The sequence below is a fragment of the Oncorhynchus mykiss genome, chromosome 12, assembly GCF_013265735.2.
Source record: "Oncorhynchus mykiss isolate Arlee chromosome 12, USDA_OmykA_1.1, whole genome shotgun sequence".
Classification (NCBI taxonomy): Eukaryota; Metazoa; Chordata; class Actinopteri; order Salmoniformes; family Salmonidae; genus Oncorhynchus; species Oncorhynchus mykiss.
In genome coordinates this window covers 33464336-33487062 of record NC_048576.1, presented here as the reverse complement: position 1 = coordinate 33487062, position 22727 = coordinate 33464336, and the positions used below count along the sequence as shown (strand labels likewise).

Below are 22727 nucleotides of genomic sequence, written 5' to 3'. Positions count from 1 at the left end.
CACAATACCCATAATGTCAAAGTGGAATTATGTTTTTAAATGTTTACAAATTAATTAAAAATGAAAAGCTGAAATGTCTTTAGTGAATAAGTATTCAACCCCTTTGTTAATGCAAGTCTAAATAAGTTCAGGAGTAAAAATGTGCTTAACAAGTCACATAATAAGTTGCACGGACTCACTCTGTGTTTAGTTATAGTGTTTATCATGATTTTTGAAGACTTCCTCATCTCTGTACCCCACACATACAATTATTTGTAAGATCCCTTAGTCGAGCAGTGAATTTCAAACGCAGATTCAACCACAAAGACCAGGGAGGTTTTCCAATGCCTCGCAAAAAGGGGCATCTATTGGTAGATGGGTAACAAAATTCAAACGCAGACTATGAATGTCCCTTTGAGCATGGTGAAGTTATTAATTACACTTTGGATGGTGTATCAACCCAGTCACTACAAAGATCCAAGCGACCTTCCTAACTCAGTTGCTTGAGAGGAAGGAAACCGCTCCTGGATTTCACAATGAGGCCAATGGTGACTTTAAAACAGTTACAGCGTTTAATGGTTGTTATAGGAGAAAACTGAGGATGGATCAACAACATTGTAGTTACTCCACAATACTAACCTAACTGACAGAGTGAAAATGAAGCCTGTACAGAATAAAAACGTCCCAAAACATTCATCCTGTTTGCAACAAGGCACTAAAGTAATACTGCCAAAGGCCTGTGGTGATCCTCTGGGCTGGTATATTTATGTGGTGATGATGATATGATGCATATTCTTCCACAAAGTGGAAGCAGTGATAATGGTCAGCCTGATAATATCAATACCACCAGGTCTTTCCCCTTTTCCCTCTCCTCCCCTGGCTCTGCCTCCAGGCTGCCCTTTGCCACCTAATTTCGATGGCATGCCTGTGCCAAACAACACAAGGTAAATTCACCACCTGGTCTTTAAAGTGCACCATGGCTGGTGTCCAAAACCACAAAGGATTATCTTATTGTATCCTGTCTTCCTGAGCTAAAGGCCAATTGGGATTTGCATCAAAGAGAGAGGAAGAGTAGCAGGAAGAGAGCAACTCTGTTTGGGTGTGTTTACTGAAAGGGGGCTTATGTAAATGTTTTAATGAGATGACATTATACGTGCATGCTCTCTCAGTACAGGGCAGTGTTCCAACAGCAGCCCAGTAGAGTATCTTCTCCATGTTTCCTTGCCTTTACGATACGTGTTCAGATCAGTGAAAGGATACAAGGAAGTAAAGCCGTCCAAGAATATTGGAACATTATTCAAACCTGTACTTCAATGGCTGCCCACTCTACCCCCCCTACATACCTTCACACAGCCCATTCCCACCCTGCCTGTCGCAGTTCAGACTCACCTGATATGTTTATCAGTCAGTGTGTGTAATGCTATGGGGCTGTGGTGTGTGTAATGCTATGGGGCTGTGGTGTGTGTAATGCTATGGGGCTGTAGTGTGTGTTTGCGTTTATGGAGGACGCGGGGATGTTTGCAGAAGAATGGAGAGCTTACAGTTTGTTTGGAGCTGACAGTGTGTGTGCGCTGGCCGTGACAGTCACAATGGGCCCATGGTGGCACGCCACACGGCCGAGGCAACAGCAGTCACGTCAGCCCAATGTGATTGTGTTGCACTTTTCAGCCAACTCGTGTCACTGGGGCTCGCGACAAATCCCCTGCCCCTTTGTGTGTGTGTGTGTGTGTGTGTGTGTGTGTGTGTGTGTGTGTGTGTGTGTGTGTGTGTGTGTGTGTGTGTGTGTGTGTGTGTGTGTGTGTGTGTGTGTGTGTGTGTGTGTGTGTGTGTGTGTGTGTGCACGCATCGGTTGGTCATGTGTCTCTGTTGTATTTGTTGTTTTTATAATTCCGGGCAAGGTGGCTACTAAAGGTTAAAAGCAAACACCAGTTTTTTACCTAGTGACATTTATTCTTTGCACAATGGAGAAAAACATCAGCTGGTAAGAAACGCCTCGATAAGCACTTAAGAATTGGATCAATACTCACTGTTTAATGTACTCTCCGTGTGATGATATTTAAGACAGGAAACATTGATTACATATCCATCTGGGAACCTTCTCATCCTACACTTCACATTTTTGTATTTAAAAAAAATCAAAATCCATATTACCCTCTTTCAATGGTAGTTCACTGAATTGACCAGTAAGGTTTTCTGATAGAGGGTGAAAAGGATCATTGCCCAGACAGTCTGTGTTGATGTGATGTGGCTGCTGTTCTGCCTATTGGGCCACAGCTGGCAGCCCTCCATCCCTTTAGCTCCCTCAGCCGGGCAACACACACACACACACACACACACACACACACACACACACACACACACACACACACACACACACATATATATATATATATATATAAACATATATAAACACACACACACCACTAAAATGTTTTAAAACGTAAATAAGCGTTCCTTATTGGATTTCACTGTGTCAAAATGTTCTCTCCTACCAGCTTTATAGATCACAGTCTGAGGCTGGCTCTGAGTGTGTGTGTGTAGAAGTCCACTGGTGTGGGTGATGAGAAGTGTGTGTTTTTGTGTCCTTGAAGGGGGTGTGAGTAAATGAGGATTTTGTGGTTTCTCTATTTACTCCTATGATGCTGCTCTCTGCAGACAGCCTGTGTGTTTAGTCTGCACAGCTCACACAGGCAAACAGTAGTACTGGTATTGTTTTGCATACTGAGAGGGATGACACCGGCCCAAAGCACAGCAACTATTCTCTCTCTCTCTCTCTCTCTCTCTCTCTCTCTCTCTCTCTCTCTCTCTCTCTCTCTCTCTCTCTCTCTCTCTCTCTCAGACACCTTACCTGGTAGTCTAGACCTGCTCTCTCCCTCTTGTGGCTGCAGCGCCATGGTAACAGAAGGGGCGGAGCACATGCCTGATTTAGTCTCCAGCCCCTCCCCCCCACTCTCTATGTCACACCCTCACAGGTGGTTGTCTGAGCTGTCACAGCCCTGAAGGCTTGCCCTGCATGTGTGTAGTGGTGCCTGGAGAAGCGGATATACTCTAATTTTGCCCAACATTTCCCAAAACGCCCCACCCGGTGAAGAGAAGGCGCCCTGTGTGAAAAATTATATTAGAAACAGTGGCATACAGTCTGAATGACCTAAAATCATAAATCCCATATTGGTCTTTCACAGTCAGACCAACCCAAGCTGTACTGTGCAAGTAAGTTAATAGTAGTCGTACTATTGAAATAGATAAATGAGTAAAGAATTCACAGGTTTCCGCTCTGTCACACCCTTTTCATAAAAAAACAACAATGTTTGAACCACAGCAGGAAACCACTTTTGAGGTCTTGGAGAATATATTTTTTGTGTAGTTACCCTTTAATTCAAGTTCCCTAGCACTGTTGTCCGGGTTAGCAGTGTTTCTGTAGCACATGAGATGGAGTTTGCAAAACACATGGCCACTGGATTGATGCAAATAATCATGATATCATTCTATCAGGTAGGCAGGCATAGGCTACATTTGTAGCTATAGATATTTCCATCTCTGTCCATGAAACCACTCACAGGTGCAGTGTGGATTTAAGAACAGTGTTTTCCTGCTAATTTCATTAGGTCTATTGTGTGCACATTGCTACCTTAAAAATGTAAAGAAATAATAGTTTATCAGCATTTTAAGCTAAACATTCTGATCTGATCCATCATCTTCATTAACCCTTTAGAACTATCTGTCAAAATTGCTAAATTAACTTACTAACAAAGTGTTACGGACTCGCGTGGGTTTGTCAGAAACCAGAAACAGGGTATGCTGTCATCTGACTTTTCAAAGTTTTTCATGACATCATTACTCAAAATGACGGCGCCTAAGTGGACACGACTTTTCACTGTGAAAGAGGCTGTATCTATGTTGGTTGGTGATGCGGATTTGGACACATCCTTGCACTTTGAAAAGTGATGATGTCGAGGTGAGTGAAATAAGTAAACAGTAGATATATGTTTGGTGTTGTCGATGTTTGATGCTGTGAAACTTGGGGAATAGCTCTCAGAATAGCAAGTCATGTCATGGTTGGTACAGGCGAGCATATCAGCGGTGGAGCTCGAATGATTGCTCTCTGTCTCATGGAAATAGTTGCAGTGTTTATCTATATAGTCAGCTAACTACTTGGTTGTTTTGTCTTGATTCTACCTATGTCATTCATATAGAAACAGCCCAAGCTGCTTGCTAGTCTGTCAGGCAAGAAATGTTGTGTTTAGCAGTAAATTAAGGTGGTGCTCACAAAGCGTCAACCTCAACTGTCACTTTCACCAGCTATCTATACAGACAACCAGCTAACTAGCTCCCGAAATGAAGGCTAGAGTCATTTGTTTTTATCTGTTGGGTTTAGGTTATGGTTTGCCATGTTTGCTATAGGGAGAGTATGGTGCAGACAGTCATAGGCTATACATTTCCTCGTTTTCCTATTATTTGACAGCTTAGCTGCCGTGTTAAGGTGGTAGATGCCCGCACAGTGGAGGTCATATGAGGAGTTGGATGACTGTTTACATAGCTAGCTAACACGTTGCTTGTTTTGTTCTGTTTCTACCGATGCATTTCATTTGGACACTGTCCCAGCTTTGTAACTAATCAGCTAACATTGGCGAACTCTGCATTTAGTCTGTCAGGAGAGAGAGAGAGAGAGAGAGAGAGAGAGAGAGAGAGAGAGAGAGAGAGATATGTAACTGTATCACACAATTTATCATGGAATCCCCTTATTAGGAAGAGAGAGACAGTGTGAAAGAGAGATTATGTTCCTGACCACAATTGTATTCTATTTGTTGTTCCTCTGTTCCTCTAGGTCCGTGAAAGTGAGGGAAGTGATGTGGAGAGTCAGGGCTCAGCGGCAAAAGGTAGGGAGGAAGAGGAGTTAGAGATGATTGGAGGGATCGAGATGGAGGGAGGGGTGGAGCGAGAGGTGTGTGGAGGGAGAGAGGAAGAGGAGAGTGAAGAAGAGGGAGAGTGGAGGGAGAGTAGAGGAGAAGGGAGAGTATGAAGCAGAGAGAGAGGAGGAAGAGGGAGAGTAGAGGAGGAGGGAGAGTATGAAGCAGAGAGAGAGGAGGAAGAGGGAGAGTAGAGGAGGAGGGAGAGTATGAAGCAGAGAGAGAGGAGGAAGAGGGAGAGTAGAGGAGGAGGGAGAGTATGAAGCAGAGAGAGGAGGAGGGGGGAGAGTAGAGGAGGAGGGAGAGTATGAAGCAGAGAGAGAGGAGGAAGAGGGAGAGTAGAGGAGGAGGGAGAGTATGAAGCAGAGAGAGAGGAGGAAGAGGGAGAGTAGAGGAGGAGGGAGAGTAGAGGAGGAGGGAGAGTATGAAGCAGAGAGAGAGGAGGAAGAGTGGAGGGAGAGTAGAGGAGGAGAGAGAGTATAAAGCAGAGAGAGATGAGGAAGAGGGAGAGTAGAGGAGGAGGGAGAGTATGAAGCAGAGAGAGAGGAGGAAGAGGGAGAACACACCTGAGTGTGTCTGCCCCAAGTCCCACCATTCACCCTTGTACCACACAGCCTGGGGCTAAAGTGACAGTGGCAGGGTGTTAGAGTTGTTTTAAAAGTGGTAGGAATTTACAGTATATCTGTTCCAGAGCTTGTAATGGATTACAACAAGAAAATGGCCATCTGACTAACTGAGGCGCTATTACAATGTTGCACGCAGCGGCAAAAAATGGTGGAAGCATGGGTTTTGGGGGATGCTCAACATTGCCATCATAAATTCTACATGGTCTGGGGGACTCTGCAAAGGCCCATTCTCAGAAGCTGCGGGTGCTGTTCCCAGAAGGCATTCAAAATGCAGCATGTGCATTCACTTTGTGATATGGCTACAGAGGCAGGAAGAGGGGAGACAAAAGTGTGGCACCAGGGTGTGTGGACCAAGTTGTAACTCAGGTGAAGTTTGAAGAGCGCAAGAGAGCGTGTGTGGTGTGCATTCGGAGTGGATGCAGGGCAAAGTGTGGGAGATGTGTAGAAACCTCCTTTGGGTGTTCTACGTGTTCTGTGCCACTTGCAGGATGGGGCCGTGCCTCCAGAAGTTGTAGGCTAAATGCAAACACTTAAGCGACAGTGTGAAATACAGTATGAATTTGTCCTACAAATCTTTTATTGTCTCTGAACAGTTGTTGTTTTGTATCTTCTTTATCTGTGTCTTTATCTGTTGCATTCAATGAATTGTTGTCGAAGTAGGTTACTATTTCCACATTTTGTGTCAGGCCTGGTCTGAGGTTACTGTAATAGGTCTGGGTGTAGCTGGTGCAGAGGAGTCAGGCGCAGGACAACAGAGATGACTAATACACATTTACTCAAGACTTTCAAATACAAGTCGATAATAGCGAGCCCACAATACGGACCGTAAATACAACAAACAAACACGCACAAAAACCATGGGGAAAACAGAGGGTTAAATAATGAACATGTAATTGGGCAATTGAAACCAAGTGTGTAAAACAAAGACAAAACAAATGGAAATGAAAAGTGGATCGGCGATGGCTAGAAGGCCGGTGACGTCGAACGCCGCCCGATCAAGGAGAGGGACCGACTTCGGCGGAAGTCGTGACAGTTACCTACATTTTGAAACAGTCTCTGAATAGTTGTTTGTATTTTTACATTGTTACAGAAGTAAGATTCGTTGTCAAACAAATAGCCTACCTTGTGTGGGTTTTTGAAATACTTTCTGAATATTGTCCTCATGTTACATTTTGGATAATTATATTTATTTATATGTAAAATAAATAAATATATTATACTTGGTACATTTTGAGTGGGTAATTTAGTCAAATTTACTACAATTGAAATACTATAGTTTTTTTGTTCTGTTAATTGTTTTTTTGATGGTGTGTATTTACACAATTGAAGACAATATGAGTGTTATTCCTATTGACATGAATGTGGTGTCATATTAAAGAAGAGGTTGTGCTCTTTAAAACTAAGCTAACTTGTGATTGTCATTTGTTCTGTTTATTTGAAATATGTGACAAAATTAGCTTTATCTTGAAATGTTTCAGTAATTTACAGCATCATTCTATAATTAAATTAGGGTCTAAAGTGTTAATTGATACGGCGAATACCTTGACTACACTACTTTGGTACGCACAGTGGGGAATAAGAAGCGAGTATACGTAATTCCCACTAAAAAACAAGTGACTATACAGTAGTGCAGAGTGATTGGTGTTTTTTGAGGTCAGTTCAATTTCGGGTTTAGATTTTATTTTTGTACATTAAATGCACAATGCATTATGTGGGTTAAATGCTGTAACAACACAGAATAAAACAATTAATACAAGCCCAATGATAGTAGTGACTGCCATTACTTCAAAACACTTATTAACCATCATTTATTCACATTATTTGACTTTATTAAAATATTTCTGTTATTGTGTATATTACATTTGATGACTTATTTCATTCCATGTCATCATTTCATCTCTATAGAGATGCTGCCTATGTTGTCTGACAAAATCACCTTTAGTATGAAACAACTGTTCTATCCCTCTTAATCACGCATTCTTCTGTCAGACGTAAAATAAACACATACCGGACAAGTCGGCATGCAATGGATTATGGTCATTGTAGTTAATTACCATGTTTTCTGCTATAAACTATATGGAAAATTGTCCTGTTGGAAACTACAACTCCCTATTACGTCGCACAGTAACTTGATCGCACTTGATCTGATTTATCACTACAGAAACTGTGCATTGAGCTCACACAAGAAAAAAAAACAGACCATCAATTAGTTGTTAAAAAAATGAACAATAACTGACTTGTCGGTTAACACTAATATACAGCGTATACCCTCCACTACACCACTGTGAGTGAGTGTGTGTATGTGTGCGTGTGATATCTTCTCTCCTAGATAATAAAGGAGAGGTGTGAGGCCTCCTCGCTCGCTGAATTGTTGGCTCCCTGCCCCACCTTGCCTCAACAGTCCAGACACACACACATCACAGGAGGCCCGAGAGGATCAGCGCTCTACTTCTGGGCAGGCATGACACACCTTACTAACAGAGCCTGTTTCCCACTCACAGCCAATGTGTGGCAATATTTATTACTCTTGTATTACCTAGCAGTCACTCTCCTGGCTGTCAGGGCTCTTTTATATTAGCTGACTCTGATCTGGCAGTCACTCTCCTGGCTGTCAGGGCTCTTTTATATTAGCTGACTCTGATCTGGCAGTCACTCTCCTGGCTGTCAGGGCTCTTTTATATTAGCTGACTCTGATCTGGCAGTCACTCTCCTGGCTGTCAGGGCTCTTTTATATTAGCTGACTCTGATCTGGCAGTCACTCTCCTGGCTGTCAGGGCTCTTTTATATTAGCTGACTCTGATCTGGCGGTCACTCTCCTGGCTGTCAGGGCTCTTTTATATTAGCTGACTCTGATCTGGCGGTCACTCTCTCTATGGCACCCAGTCTCTCTCTATGGCACCCAGTCTCTCTCTGTGGCACCCACTCTCTCTCTGTGGCACCCAGTCTCTCTCTATGGCACCCAGTCTCTCTATGTCACACAGTCCCTCTCTATGCCACCCAGTCTCTCTATGGCATCCAGTCTTCTCTATGCCACCCAGTCTCTCTCTATGGCACCCAGTCTCTCTCTGTGGCACCCACTCTCTCTCTGTGGCACCCAGTCTCTCTCTATGGCACCCAGTCTCTCTCTATGTCACACAGTCCCTCTCTATGCCACCCAATGTCTCTCTATGCCACCCAGTCTCTCTATGGCATCCAGTCTTCTCTATGCCACCCAGTCTCTCTCTATGGGGCATCCAGTCTTCTCTCTATGGTACCCGGTCTCTCTCTATGCCACCCAGTCTTCTCTCTATGGCACCCAGTCTTCTCTCTATGGCATCCAGTCTTCTCTGTATGGCACCCAGTCTTCTCTCTATGGCATCCAGTCTTCTCTGTATGTCATTCAGTCTTCTCTCTGTGGCCCCCAGTCTCTCTATGGCATCCATTCTTCTCTCTATGGCACCCAGTCTCTCTCTATGCCACCCAGTCTCTCTCTATGGCACACAGTCTCTCTCTATGCCACCCAGTCTTCTCTCTATGGCACCCAGTCTTCTCTCTATGACATCCAGTCTTCTCTGTGTGGCACCCAGTCTCTCTCTATGGGGCATCCAGTCTTCTCTCTATGGTACCCAGTCTTCTCTCTATGGTACCCAGTCTTCTCTCTATGGCATCCAGTCTCTCTCTATGGCATCCAGTCTCTCTCTATGGCATCCAGTCTCTCTCTATGGCACACAGTCTCTCTCTATGGCACCCAGTCTTCTCTGTATGGCATTCAGTCTTCTCTTTGTGGCCCCCAGTCTCTCTATGGCATCCATTCTTCTCTCTTTGGCACCCAGTCTCTCTCTATGCCACCCAGTCTCTCTCTATGGCACACAGTATCTCTCTATGCCACCCAGTCTTCTCTCTATGGCATCCAGTCTTCTCTCTATGGCATCCAGTCTTCTCTCTATGGCATCCAGTCTTCTCTGTATGGCACCCAGTCTTCTCTGGCCTTTCCAGGGAGTTTTTCCTAGCCACCGTGCTTCTACACCTGCATTGCTTGCTGTTTGGGGTTTTAGGCTGGGTTTCTGTACAGCACTTTGAGATATCAGCTGATGTACGAAGGGCTATATAAATACATTTGATTTGATTTGATTTTGATTTCTCTCTATGGCATCCAGTCTCTCTCTATGGCATCCAGTCTCTGTCTATGGCACAAGTCTCTCTCTATGGCACCCAGTCTTCTCTCTATGGCATCTAGTCTTCTCTGTATGTCATTCAGTCTTCTCTCTGTGGCACCCAGTCTTCTCTTTGGCACCCAGTCTCTCTATGGCACCCAGTCTTCTCTCTATGGCACCCAGTCTTCTCTCTATGGCACCCAGTCTTCTCTCTATGGCTTCCAGTCTCTCTCTATGGCACACAGTCTCTATCTATGGCACACAGTCTCTCTCTATGGCACCCAGTCTTCTCTTTGGCACACAGTCTCTCTCTATGGAACCCAGTCTCTCTCTATGGTACCCAGTCTTTCCTATGACACCCAGTCTTTCCTATGACACCCAGTCTCTCTCTATGGCACACAGTCTCTCTCTATGGCATCCAGTCTTCTCTTTGGCACACAGTCTCTCTCTATGGAACCCAGTCTCTCTCTATGGTACCCAGTCTTTCCTATGACACCCAGTCTTTCCTATGACACCCAGTCTCTCTCTATGGCACACACTCTCTCTCTATGGCATCCAGTCTTCTCTTTGGCACACAGTCTCTCTCTATGACACCCAGTCTCTCTCTATGGTACCCAGTCTTTCCTATGACACCCAGTCTCTCTCTGTGGCATCCAGTCTTCTCTTTGGCATACAGTCTCTCTCTATGGAACCCAGTCTCTCTCTATGGAACCCAGTCTCTCTCTATGGTACCCAGTCTTTCCTACGACACCCAGTCTTTCCTATGACACCCAGTCTCTCTCTATGGTACCCAGTCTTTCCTATGACACCCAATCTCTCTCTATGGCACACAGTCTCTCTCTATGGCTCACAGTATCTCTCTATCACTCACAGTCTCTCTCTATGGCTCACAGTCTCTCTCTATCACTCACAGTCTCTCTCAATGGCACACAGTCTCTCTCTGGCACCCAGTCTCTCTCTATGGCATCCAGTCTTCTCTTTGGCACACAGTCTCTCTCTATGGAACCCAGTCTCTCTCTATGGTACCCAGTCTTTCCTATGACACCCAGTCTCTCTCTATGGCACCCAGTCTCTCTCTATGGCATCCAGTCTTTTCTATGGCTCACAGTCTCTCTCTATGGCTCACAGTCTCTCTCTATCACTCACAGTCTCTCTCTATGGCACACAGTCTCTCTCTGGCACACATTCTTTCTCTATGGCACACAGTCTCTCTCTATGGGGCAGTCTTTTGAAGATAGATCTCACAATACATATTTTACTCATGTAAATCCACCCCTAGTCAGTCTGCTCTGGGGGCATGGAGAGACCCTCCCTCTATGACCTTCTAGTCAGTCTGCCCTGGGGGCATGGAGAGACCCTCCCTCTATGACCTTCTAGTCAGTCTGCCCTGGGGGCAGGGAGAGACCCTCCCTCTATGACCTTCTAGTCAGTCTGCCCTGGGGGCAGGGAGAGACCCTCCCTCTATGACCTTCTAGTCAGTCTGCCCTGGGGGCATGGAGAGACCCTCCCTCTATGACCTTCTAGTCAGTCTGCTCTGGGGGCATGGAGAGACCCTCACACAGTGACCTTCTAGTCAGTCTGCTCTGGGGGCATGGAGAGACCCTCCCTCTATGACCTTCTAGTCAGTCTGCCGTGGGGGCATGGAGAGACCCTCCCTCTATGACCTTCTAGTCAGTCTGCTCTGGGGGCATGGAGAGACCCTCACACAGTGACCTTCTAGTCAGTCTGCTCTGGGGGCATGGAGAGACCCTCCCTCTATGACCTTCTAGTCAGTCTGCCCTGGGGGCATGGAGAGACCCTCCCTCTATGACCTTCTAGTCAGTCTGCCCTGGGGGCAGGGAGAGACCCTCACACAGTGACCTTCTAGTCAGTCTGCCCTGGGGGCAGGGAGAGACCTTCCCACCGTGACCTTCTAGTCAATCAGGCCCCAGGGCAGGAAGAGACAGGCTGCTCTGTGGGAACCTAACAGCAGCTTAAATGTCTGAGCAGAGAGAAAAATAGGAGTGATTCTGCTTCATAGACAGACAGCAGTGAGGAAATGTGTTTGTCTGTGCTGATGCTTTTACTGCTGTGTCTGTAGTGATGGGTTTACTACTTTTACTACGTCTGAGCCTGGAGCTGTTCCTACAAACATTAAAGAGTAGAGCAGCTCTGTTAACATGCCCTAAACATAGGGAAAGACTTCTCTGATGCTACAGCCATCTAGCCTGGCGACTCAAACAAAATACTTTCACTGCTCTGTCGTTCACCACATGTTTTAGTCTGACACTGCCATCATTGAAGTCATTTGTGGTGACAAGGGGCACGAGGGGTGTTGCACGAAACAATCGTCTCCAATCAATCAGAGTGTCAAAGCCAATGATGAATTTACTCACGTGTGTTCTGGTTCTGGCTCAACCCATTGGTTTCTGGTCCAATCAGATGGCCACGAATGTGTTCGCATTCAGTGAAGGGCCAGGTACTCAGATCCAGACTCATTGCGGAAAAGAAACTAACGTCCTTGGGCGTGGCCTAGTCATCAGCCATCAGGAATATGTTCAGCTCCTTTTGTTGCTATCCCACTCGATTACTGATCTTATGAACAAAACAGTTCATACAAGGGGATAAGTTATGGTGACTGTTTTCATTGGTCAATTTTTTCCAATAAGTATCACAGCTGATATGATATGGCAACACCTCTCTTGGTATTGATTGATTTCATTGATTTGACCATTTGAAAAAAAGTACATTCAGTAGTTACATACATTTAGAAAACGATCAAGGATAATACAATCAAGTCACTGACTTATTTCTGTTGTGTAGTCTATCCTTGTTAGTGCATGTCAGGTACACAAATACTCTCTGTAGTGTAAATGTTTAAATACAGCCGAGGTATTATCCTCTCGTAGGAGACATGCTGTCTCCTCCAGCCTCGTGCCACTTAGCTCCTCAGACCCTCTCATGATCATAATATATTATTAGTCTGATCCCCTCACTTCTTCCTCTCCTTTTTTCTTTCTCCTTCTTTGTTTTAATCCTCTGCAGCAGCAACTCTGCCAGGGATAGAGGGAGTGAGTGAGAGAGAGAGAGTGCGAGCGGTAGAGAGAGGGAGAGATATTTGCTTAACCAAATCCTCTAAAAAGGCACCCCCTTCTTTGATCCTCTCCCAAATTTACTGCGTCCGCTTTCATTTGGTCATCTGTCAGTTGGCTGTGCTGCGTAGAATGAGAGGAAGCAGACACAGAGAAACAGAGACAATAGTCCATGTCTTACTCCTCTCTCTCTTGCGTGCTATTTTTCCCTGTCACTTTTCCATCTGTCTTACTCCCTCTCGTTTCTTTCCCTTACTCCCTCGATCTCTCTCACGTCCTCTCATCCCAGTTGAAGTCATGCTGGCACTGGCAGGTGTCTTTTTCAACGTCAGAGATTTGGATGGCATGTCTGTAACTCTGTATGTGTAGGTTAATGTTCTCAAGAGCTCACGTCTTTGATGGCATGCCAGTGTGAGCCAGGGTTCGCCCTCTTTGTTGGTCACTTGGAGTGCCAACAACAAATCCAAAATCAACACACTACGGTACAGACAGCATTCTTCTGTAGTATGAGAATAATACTGTAAAGGGGTTAAGTTCTATGTTCCACCGATGAAACAACTTGATTTGTTTTGTGATGATGTCATGTTATGTCTCCATTAAATCAGTGACGTCATTTCCCTAACCCCTCCTCCTATTGTATTCCAGCCAGGAGAATGGTCATCTCCCACAAAAGAGAGAGCTCCTTTTTAATCTTCCTCCTCTTCATTCTCTCTCTCCGCTCCTCTACCCCTCCATTAGCAGGGAAATTGAGTGTTTTGCCCTTCCTCGCTCTCTCTCTCTTCTCGTCCTCCCTCTCCTCCTGTTCTGTTGTGTTATCCATTCAACAGTTCACACACATTCGCTCCTCGAACGGTCCATCCAAGTTAAAATGACACACTCTGTTCTCTCTCTGTCTTTCCCTCCCTCCACAGTGAACACCTGTCGTGCTCGTTCCCCTTCTTCCTCCACGGGGAGAGTAACGTGTGCACCAGCGTGGAGATCAACCAGCACCAGCCTGTCTACCACCTGAGTGACGAGCACCTCACCCTGGCCCAGCAGGCCTCCAGCCCCTTCCAAGGTGGGTGGAGTGGAGTGTACACACATGTGGACACACACACACATGCAGATGCACACAGGCGCAGGCATGCAGACACACACACACATTTTTTTTTAAACTTTCCATGTGGGGACCAAACAGTTGATTCCCATTCAAAATCCTATTTTCCATAACCCCTAACTTTAACACCAAACCCCTAATCCTAACTCCTAAACGTATAGTGTTGCACGGTATACCAAAACATTGATACTTTTTTGATACTAGAACATGATAAACGGTTCGGTACTAGAATTTGGGTTACTTTCGGTACTTCTGTCAAATGTGACTCACAGAACAACCCTGTCTATCAGCACAGCCAACCCCTCGTTGCTAGCCTGTACTGGGAGTCTGGGCTGCATCATGTTAGCTCCCCAATCATGATGCACAGACGTTAACACACTTGAATAATGTGACACGGCATGTAGAAAGGTTGAAACTGTTCATTACTGTTCGCAAAACAATGTTCATACAGGCTAGAACACTTGTAACGTAACGTCCAGCTTTGTAGGCTAACTTTCCTTGCTAGCTGACAGCTAAAGCTAACATTGTTTGTGAAAATATGCAAACCATAACACAAAACATGCTAATTTCAAAGCTGATTGCCACCAAAAACTTTAATAATGAACTTATTCGGTCATCGTATCCTATTGAATATCCTATTGAAAATGCTATTGTGGATAGGCCTAGACTACATCTTGATTTGCCCAGTTTACTACTGAAATAAATGATTACCATTATGTAGTTAGATTGGTAAAAACAAAGTCAAATTGATTGTCTGATTGTATAATTGATTCATTAATCTGTAGATGGCTGTCTCAAAAGAATTGCAAATGTAATTATATTGAACTCAAAAGATGCCCAATGATTGAACAGAGCAGTAGCTGAGTTTATCTCTCTGGATAAAGTGGCATTCAGTGACTTTGGCTAATATGCCTTCTTTATTTGCCGTGGTAGCGTTTTGGTATCGAGTATCGTGAAGGTATCGAGTAATGTGATGCTTAACTGTGTATCGGTTTCTGGTATCATGACAACACTAAACTCTAATTGTAGCCCTTGTTCTGGCAAAATGTCTCCAATTATTACTATCCTTGTGAGGACTTCTGATCTCCACAAGGATAATAAAACCAAAACACACACACACACTGCTCTGTTCTCTCTGCTCTGTGTCGTGTATCTAATAGAAGACAAGGGTAATCCTCAGGTATTAAGAACAGGCCCCTCTTCTCCGTTCCTCTCCTCCGCTCCGCCTCGCTTCATCAAACAGCCTGACAGTAATGATGTACCACCACCAGCCCTCACACACCTCTCTCTGTCCCTCCCCCCTCTTTCCCCTTCTTCTGGCTTTTCCCTGTCCTTTTCCTACTCTTCCTCACGTACCCTTCCCAAATACCTCCACCTCTCCCCTGCCACCACCACCTCCCATTCTACTTCTCTTCTTGTTCTCCTTCTCCCTCCACCTTCCTCAACCTCTTCTCCCTCCCTCCTTCTAGCCCTCAGAGGGCTGTCCCCACTAGCTGAGCTCTGCTGCTATAGACATCTGTACAATTAGCGGGGCCCAACGGCAGCAGCAAAGACGGCGCCAGGCAGCGTGTATAACACAGACACACAGAGAGGTGGGAGAGACTACACCGCAACAAAAGAGATCCCAACAAAAGAAAGAGAGTGAGAGAGGCTCCCTCACTACAGAGGAGAAGGAGGGGGAGGGAAGCTTGAAGAAGCGATCATTACACCAGGCACAAGGGCTTTGCCTTAGGTTAGGGAACAAAATGCCACCTCCGCTCTTCTCTTCCTCTCAACTCCTCTCTCAGTTAGACTCTGAGTAATTCCTCAGCCCCCCTGCATCCCCTCTCCACCCACCTAATAATGGTGATCACTTTGTCCATTCTCTGATCTGACTGGAGCGCAGCGGCATTGCGGCACAGGGGAAACTAGTTGTGCAGAGCCTGTGGTTTAGCGGTAGGCCTAACGCTCCCAGCCAGTCACATATACTCAACTCCCCGCCGCAGACCAGGTTTAATCCCCGTATCCACCCTTCCTACTGTTTTCCCACTTGCCTGTCTCCCCTTCTGTTTTCAGCTGTCTGAATAAAGTGTATAAATGAAATATTCAGATTGTCTTATATTAAAGCCTGCTGGTCTATATAATCAATAGCAGGTTATTAAACGTAATTCCAGTAATGGTAGAGAGGGATTGTTTTTTTGCATGGCAGGTCGATAGATAGATAGATCTACACAGCACAGCATAGCACTACACTGTGTGACTCTCTCACTCTCTCTTTAGTCACTAGTGGGGTTGCAAAGGGTCAGAAAATCTTTCCGGTAAATTTCAATGGAAAGTTAAGCCCGGGAATTTTGCTTAAATTCATAAAAAAAGTTAGCTTATAACAGTGAACCTTTTTTGTGAGATTAACATAAGGCAATTCTAGGTCTTGTGGCATATTTTGGTTCAACCATCCACAATTCAATGGAATTGCAACCCTCTGCATGCACAGTGCATTCTTTCATCACATGTACAGTGCACTCTTCCATCACATGTACAGCTTATTCTCAAGATCTTGCACACTAATGACATGCTATTGAGCCCGCACTATTACACTGTCTGAGCCAAGGACTACATGTTTTCTGGTAAGTTTTGATTACAATACTTGGTGGGGTGAATATATTTTAAATGACATACAGGATTTTTTGTTAACTAGTAAATAGTAGCCTACAGCAAAGTATTTAAATAATTTCAAACTTTTTAATTTCTGCTAGTTAGATTTTGCTACCATGTGGGTTTTTAGCTTGCTTGAGCTTGCTAACTGAGGAGTGTTAATTCACCTGTTTCCGTACATGTTTCCATTTAAAACATGTATCTTACAAAGCAGTTGTTTAATCTAACTGCTTAACTATTTGTCTGTACATGGAATTGTATTTTTATTTATTTTACAATTTTGTTTAGAATCTTTACAGGAAAATGCAACGGGCACTATCTGATGTGTGTAGACATTTCACTGCAGCTAATGTAGAAGGAGAAGCTGTGTACATTTGCAAATACTGTTCCAAATCATTTGTGAAGAATGCAACCGAGATGTAGAATCATCTGGCCAAGTGCATGGAATTGTATTTTTATTTATTTTACAATTTTGTTTCGAATCTTTACAGGAAAATGCAACGGGCACTATCTGATGTGTGTAGACATTTCACTGCAGCTAATGTAGAAGGAAAAGCTGTGTACATTTGCAAATACCGTTCCAAATCATTCGTGAAGAATGCAACAGAGATGTAGAATCATCTGGCCAAGTGCATAAAGTTCCCTCAGCGCTCACAACAAGCAACCTCTGACAAAAGTCCCTCTCCTTCTATTTGAGGTGAAAATGATGAATAGTCCACCTTACCGATAGCAACAGCTCATGGTCCTCCTGGAATCAGAATGTTTTTTGACTCAATGGAGGAACGTAGTCAGAGAAATACTGATGAATGTCTTGCTCGAGTTGTGTATGCAACTGGTTCACCTCTGATGCTCACAGGCCATGTGTATTGGAAGAGATTTGTGAATGTTCTTTGCCCAGCTGACACCCCTCCAACCAGACATGCTTTATCTACTCTCTTGCTGGATGCAGAGTTCAACAGAGTTCAAGTGAAGATCAAGCAAATCATAGAGAAAGCAGACTGTATTGCAATCAACTCTAATGGTTGGTGGAATGTTCGTGGGAAAGGAATAATTAACTACATCATCGCCCTCAACCAGTATTCTACAAGAGCACAGACACAAGGGACAACAGACACACCGGTCTCTACATTGCAGATGAGCTGAAGGCAGTCATCAATGTCCTTGGACAACAGAAGTTATTTTCACTGGTGACAGACAATGCTGCAAACATGAAGGATGCTTGGTCTAAAGTGGAGTCCTACCCTCACATCACACCCATTGGCTGTGCTGCTCATGCTTTGAATCTGCTCCTCAAGGACATCATGGCACTGAAAACAATGGAGACACTCTACAAGAGAGCCAAGGAAATGGTTAGGTATGTGAAGGTTCATCAAGTACCAGCAGCAATCTACCTCACCAAGCAAGGTCAGAAGAAATAGAGCACCACATTGAAGCTGCCCAGCAACACCCGTTGGGGTGGTGTTGTCATCATGTGACAGTTCCTGGAGGGGAAGGAGTCCCTTCAAGAAATGGCCATATCACAGTCTGCCGAATGGACAGCCCCATCAAGAGGATCCTCCTGGATGGTGTATTTTGGGAGAGAGTGGTAAGCAGCCTGAAACTCCTGAAACCTATAGCAGTAGCCATTGCACGGATTGAGGGAGACAATGCCATCCTGTCTGATGTTCAGACTCTGCTTGCAGATGTAAGAGAAGAAATCCGTACTGCCCTGCCCACTTTACTGTTGCTCCAAGCAGATGAAACTGCAGTTCTGAAATACATCAAAAAGCGTGAAGACTTCTGCCTGAAACCCATACATGCCGCAGCATACATGTTGGACCCCAAGTATGCTGTTAAGAGCATCCTGTCTGGTGCAGAGATCAACAAGGCCTATGGTGTCATCACTACCTTGTCTCGCCACCTTGGCCTGGATGAGGGCAAGGTTCTTGGCAGTCTGGCGAAGTACACTTCCAAGCATGTGCTTTGGGATGGAGATGCAATATGGTAGTCGTGCCAACATATCTCATCAGTCACCTGGTGGAAGGGACTTTGTGGATCTGAGGCTCTTTCCCCCGTTGCCTCCATCATCCTCCTAATCCCAACAACATCAGCCGCCTCAGAGCGCAACTGGTCCTTGTTTGGGAACACACACACCAAAGCACGCAACAGGCTGACCAATACAAGGGTTGACAAATTGTTGGCCATCCTGGCAAATTTGAGGCTTTTTGAGCTTGACAAAGAGCCATCCTCAACAAGGTTGGAAAGTGACACTGAAGATGAGGCCTCAGAGTCTGATGTTCAAGAGGTGGACATTGAGGAGGTCCAGGGAGAAGACAACCAAAGCGTTAGTTTCTAGACTATAATTTTACAGATATATATTGAAAACGTTTTTGGGAGATGCGATGTATCACTTGGGATCATTCAACATTCCCTCTCTTTTGTTGTTCAGTGAAATCATCTCATGTGAAGAGTCAACTCTTTTAATTAAAGTTAAATTCCTAACAAATGTTTTAATTTTTTTTCTATTGGAAAGATTAAATAATTAGCGTTTTATCTCCAAAGCCCCATATACTACCCACCACTGCGACCTCTATGCTCTCCTTGTCTTTGCTAGGTAAAGCCCCGCCTTATCTCAGCTCACTGGTCACCATAGCAACACCCACCCGTTGCACTCGCTCTAGCAGGTATATTGCACTGGTCATCCCCAAAGCCAACACTTCCTTTGGCCGCCTTTCCTGCCAGTGCTCTGCTGCCAATGACTGGAACAAATTGCAAAAATCTCTGATGCTCTAGTCTTATATATCCCTCTCTAACTTCAAGCATCAGCTGTCAGAGCAGCTTACCGATCACTGTACCTGTACACAACCAATCTGTAAATAGCACACCCGACTACTTCATCCCCATATTATTACTTACCCTCTTGCTCTTTTGCACCCCAGTATCTCTACTTGCACATCATCATCTGCACATATATCACTTTTGTATTAAAGTTGTAATTATGTTTCGCCTCTATGGCCTATTTATTGCCTTACCTCCCTACTCTTCTACATTTGCACACACTGTGCAAAGATCTTTCTGTTTTTCTTTTCGTCCACAAAGTGTATTTTTATCAGTTTTTGCTTGCATCAGTTACCTGATGTGGAATTTAGTTCCATGTAGTCATGGCTCTATGTAGTACTGTGCACTCCTATAGTCTGTTCTTGACTTGGGGATTGTGAAGAGACCTTTATGTCTTCTGGGGTTTGCATGGCTGTGTGCTAGTAGTTAAAACAGACATCTCGGTACATTCAGCATGTCAACACTTATTATAAAAACAAGTAGTGATGAAGTCAATCTTTCCTCCACTTTGAGCCATGAGAGATTTGCATGCATATTATTAATGTTAGCTCTCTTTGTACATTTAAGGGCCAACCATGCTGCCCTGATATGAGCCAATTGCAATATTCAGAGGTCTCTCTTTGTGGCACCTGACCACATGACTGAACAGTAGTACAGGTGCGACAAAACTAGATCATGTAGGACCTGCCTTGTTGATAGTGTTGTTAAAAAAGCAGAGCAGCGCTTTATTATGGACAGAATTCTCCCCATTTTAGCTATTGTTGTATCAACATGTTTTGACCATGACAGTTTACAATCCAGGGTTAGTCCAAGCAGTTTAGTCACCTCAACTTGCTCAATTTCCAAATGATTTATTATAAGATTTAGTTGAGGTTTAGGGTTTAGTAAATTATTTGTCCCAAATACAAGTGCTTTTAGTTTGATAAATTTAGATCTAACTTATTCCTTGCCATCCATTCTGAAGCTAACTGGAGCTCTTTGTTAAGTGTTGCAGTGATTTCACTCACTGTAGTAGCTGACATGTATAGTGTTAAATATTAGTAGTAAATATTGAAAAAAGTAAGGTGCTTAGACAGCTGCCTTGGGGAATTCCTGATTCTACCTGAATTATGTTGGAGAGGCTTCCATTAAAGAACACCCTCTGTGTTCTGTTAGACAACTTTTTATCCACAATATAGCAGGGGGTGTAAAGCCATAACACATACGTTGTTCCATCAGCAGACTACGATCGATAATGTGAAAAGCCACACTGAGGTCTAACAAAACAGCTCCCACAATCTTTTTATAATCAATTTCTCTCCGCCGATCATCAGTCATTTGTGTAAGTGCTGTGCTTGTTGAATGTCCTTCCCTTTAAGCGTGCTGAAAGTCTGTTGTCAATATGTTTCCAGTAAAATAGCCTTGTATCTGGTCAAACATTTTTTTCCAAAAAGTTTACTTAGGGTTGGTATCAGGCTGATTGGTTGGCTATTTGAGCCAGTAAAGGCGGCTTTACTATTCTTGGGTAGTGGAATTACTTTGGCTTCTCTCCAGGCCTGAGGGCACACACTTTACAGTAGGCTTAGATTGAAGATATGGCAAATAGGAGTGGCGATATAATCCGCTATTATACTTAGTGATTTTCCATCCAAGTTGTCAGACCCCTGTGGCTTGTCAGACAACAATAATTGTTTTACTTCTTCCGCTCTCACTTTACGGAATTCAAAATTACAGTGCTTGTCTTTCATAATTGGATCAGTTATACTTGGATGTGTAGATGTATGCTAGCTCAGGGTTAGGTCAAGTCTATCAGATAGTGGACCAGACCCTTAGCTACTGTACTGTACTGCTTCTGCTCTTACCAACATAGCAACCTGTCCATAGCCTGTATGGGACTTGAGGTGGCAGACTGAAAGACATGCTGCTCTATGTGTTTGATTCCATATTGCACAGGCAAATGGATCAATAGTTTAATGTGGAGTCAATTGTCCTCTGGTCATCAAATATGTTTATCTTCAATTAAATACAGTGTTTAATGCACTTTGGTGGGACCACTGATGTGACCAGTACTGTATGTCAGAGCACTCCCCATCTTCCAATGGGTAATGTTGTGTGTTTGACATCAGTACAAACCAAAGGCTGAATTCCTAGGGTGTGTGTTCTAGCCACGAGTTGTGTCTGTTTTAGCAGATTGAGCGTAGTGGCAGATATGGGCTGATGTGTGCTAGTCTCCCTCCCTCTCTCCCCCACCACTCACCTCTGACAGGCTTGGTTTAGTGTGCGGTAGAGCGCTCCAGCCTCTTCAGGATATGACCTCATAAAACAGCGCAGAGTGAATGTAATGAACTCTCAGCCCATTTAACTGATCTGAGCATATTTGACATGTCTTCAGGGAGATGGAGACAGAGGGAGAAGGGGAGATGGAAGGAGGTAGGGAGGGAGGGAGGGAGGGCGGGAGGGAGGGAGGGCGGGATAAAGGAAACATTTCCATAATTGTGTTGGATTTGATCTTTTTCCCCTGCGTTGCTAGATATTTTTTATTTAGTTCCAAATAGAAATGCACACACAAAGAGAAAGGGTATGTAGTAATCATATCAACAGGAATTAAATTCAAACTCTCTCTGTGATGTGTAGTGCTTGTGTTTCTGCAATGCAAATGACCTTAGGTTCTCCTCAATAGTCAATCCATTTCTGCTGAAGCAGTTGTTGGATGTTAGAAAGAATGAAGTCCTGGAGTCCTGGCTGTATTGTGTGATCTGGAGTGGACCCCATAGAACATCAGAGGTGTGTATGAGTCAGTTAGTCAGTCTGTTTCCTGTTGTATTCTCTGAGGAAACTGTATGTTATGTTACTATGTCCCCTCCACCCAATCTCAGTGTGGTGGGAAATGAATACAGATTGACCAGCCTTCTTATAAGGTCCTGACCTTGAGTGGCTTGTGTTTAGCTGGCCAGCACCCTGTGTTCTAGATGTTCTCTTTCTCTAATACGCTGTGTTCCCTGTGAGATTGCCTTCTCTTCCCCTCCTCCCTCACGCCCACCAGCCAGCCCCTGTTAGGTGGCGAATGAGGAGAGATGATGAATCCCTGTCTGTCTGTCTGTCTGTCTGTCTGTCTGTCTGTCTGTCTGTCTGTCTCTGTCTGTCTGTCTGTCTGTCTCTGTCTGTCTGTCTGTCTGTCTGTCTTACCCTTTCTCTTTCTCTCTCCATTTCTCTTTCTCCCCTTCTCCCTCTCTTCTGGAAACTCCATACTGTCCAGCCAGTGAGCCACTAGGCCAGATCAATACTCACAGGGACAGGGCCAAACATTACAACAGCGATTCTCAAGTGGTGGGTCGCGGGTGTCTGAGTAAAAAAAGGATAATACTCCAGTCTGAACTTAAACTTCTAAACAACTACAACCAAGTAGAAAGTAGTAAAAATCATGAAATAATTGAATCTCTGAACTATTTTTCTTCAATCCCCGTATTTCAGTATAGAGCTTTTAGCCA

General features: G+C 44.4%; 1 protein-coding gene across 1 annotated transcript in view; it reads left to right on the top strand.

Annotated features, from left to right (window-relative positions):
* The window catches only part of med13a (mediator complex subunit 13a), a 113608-nt gene that overhangs the window by 45628 nt on the left and 45253 nt on the right, over positions 1–22727 (top strand). The window contains exon 4 of the mRNA XM_036937417.1: positions 13628–13773. Within this exon, the coding sequence (XP_036793312.1) occupies positions 13628–13773 (146 nt within the window). The remainder of the gene's footprint in view (positions 1–13627; positions 13774–22727) is intronic.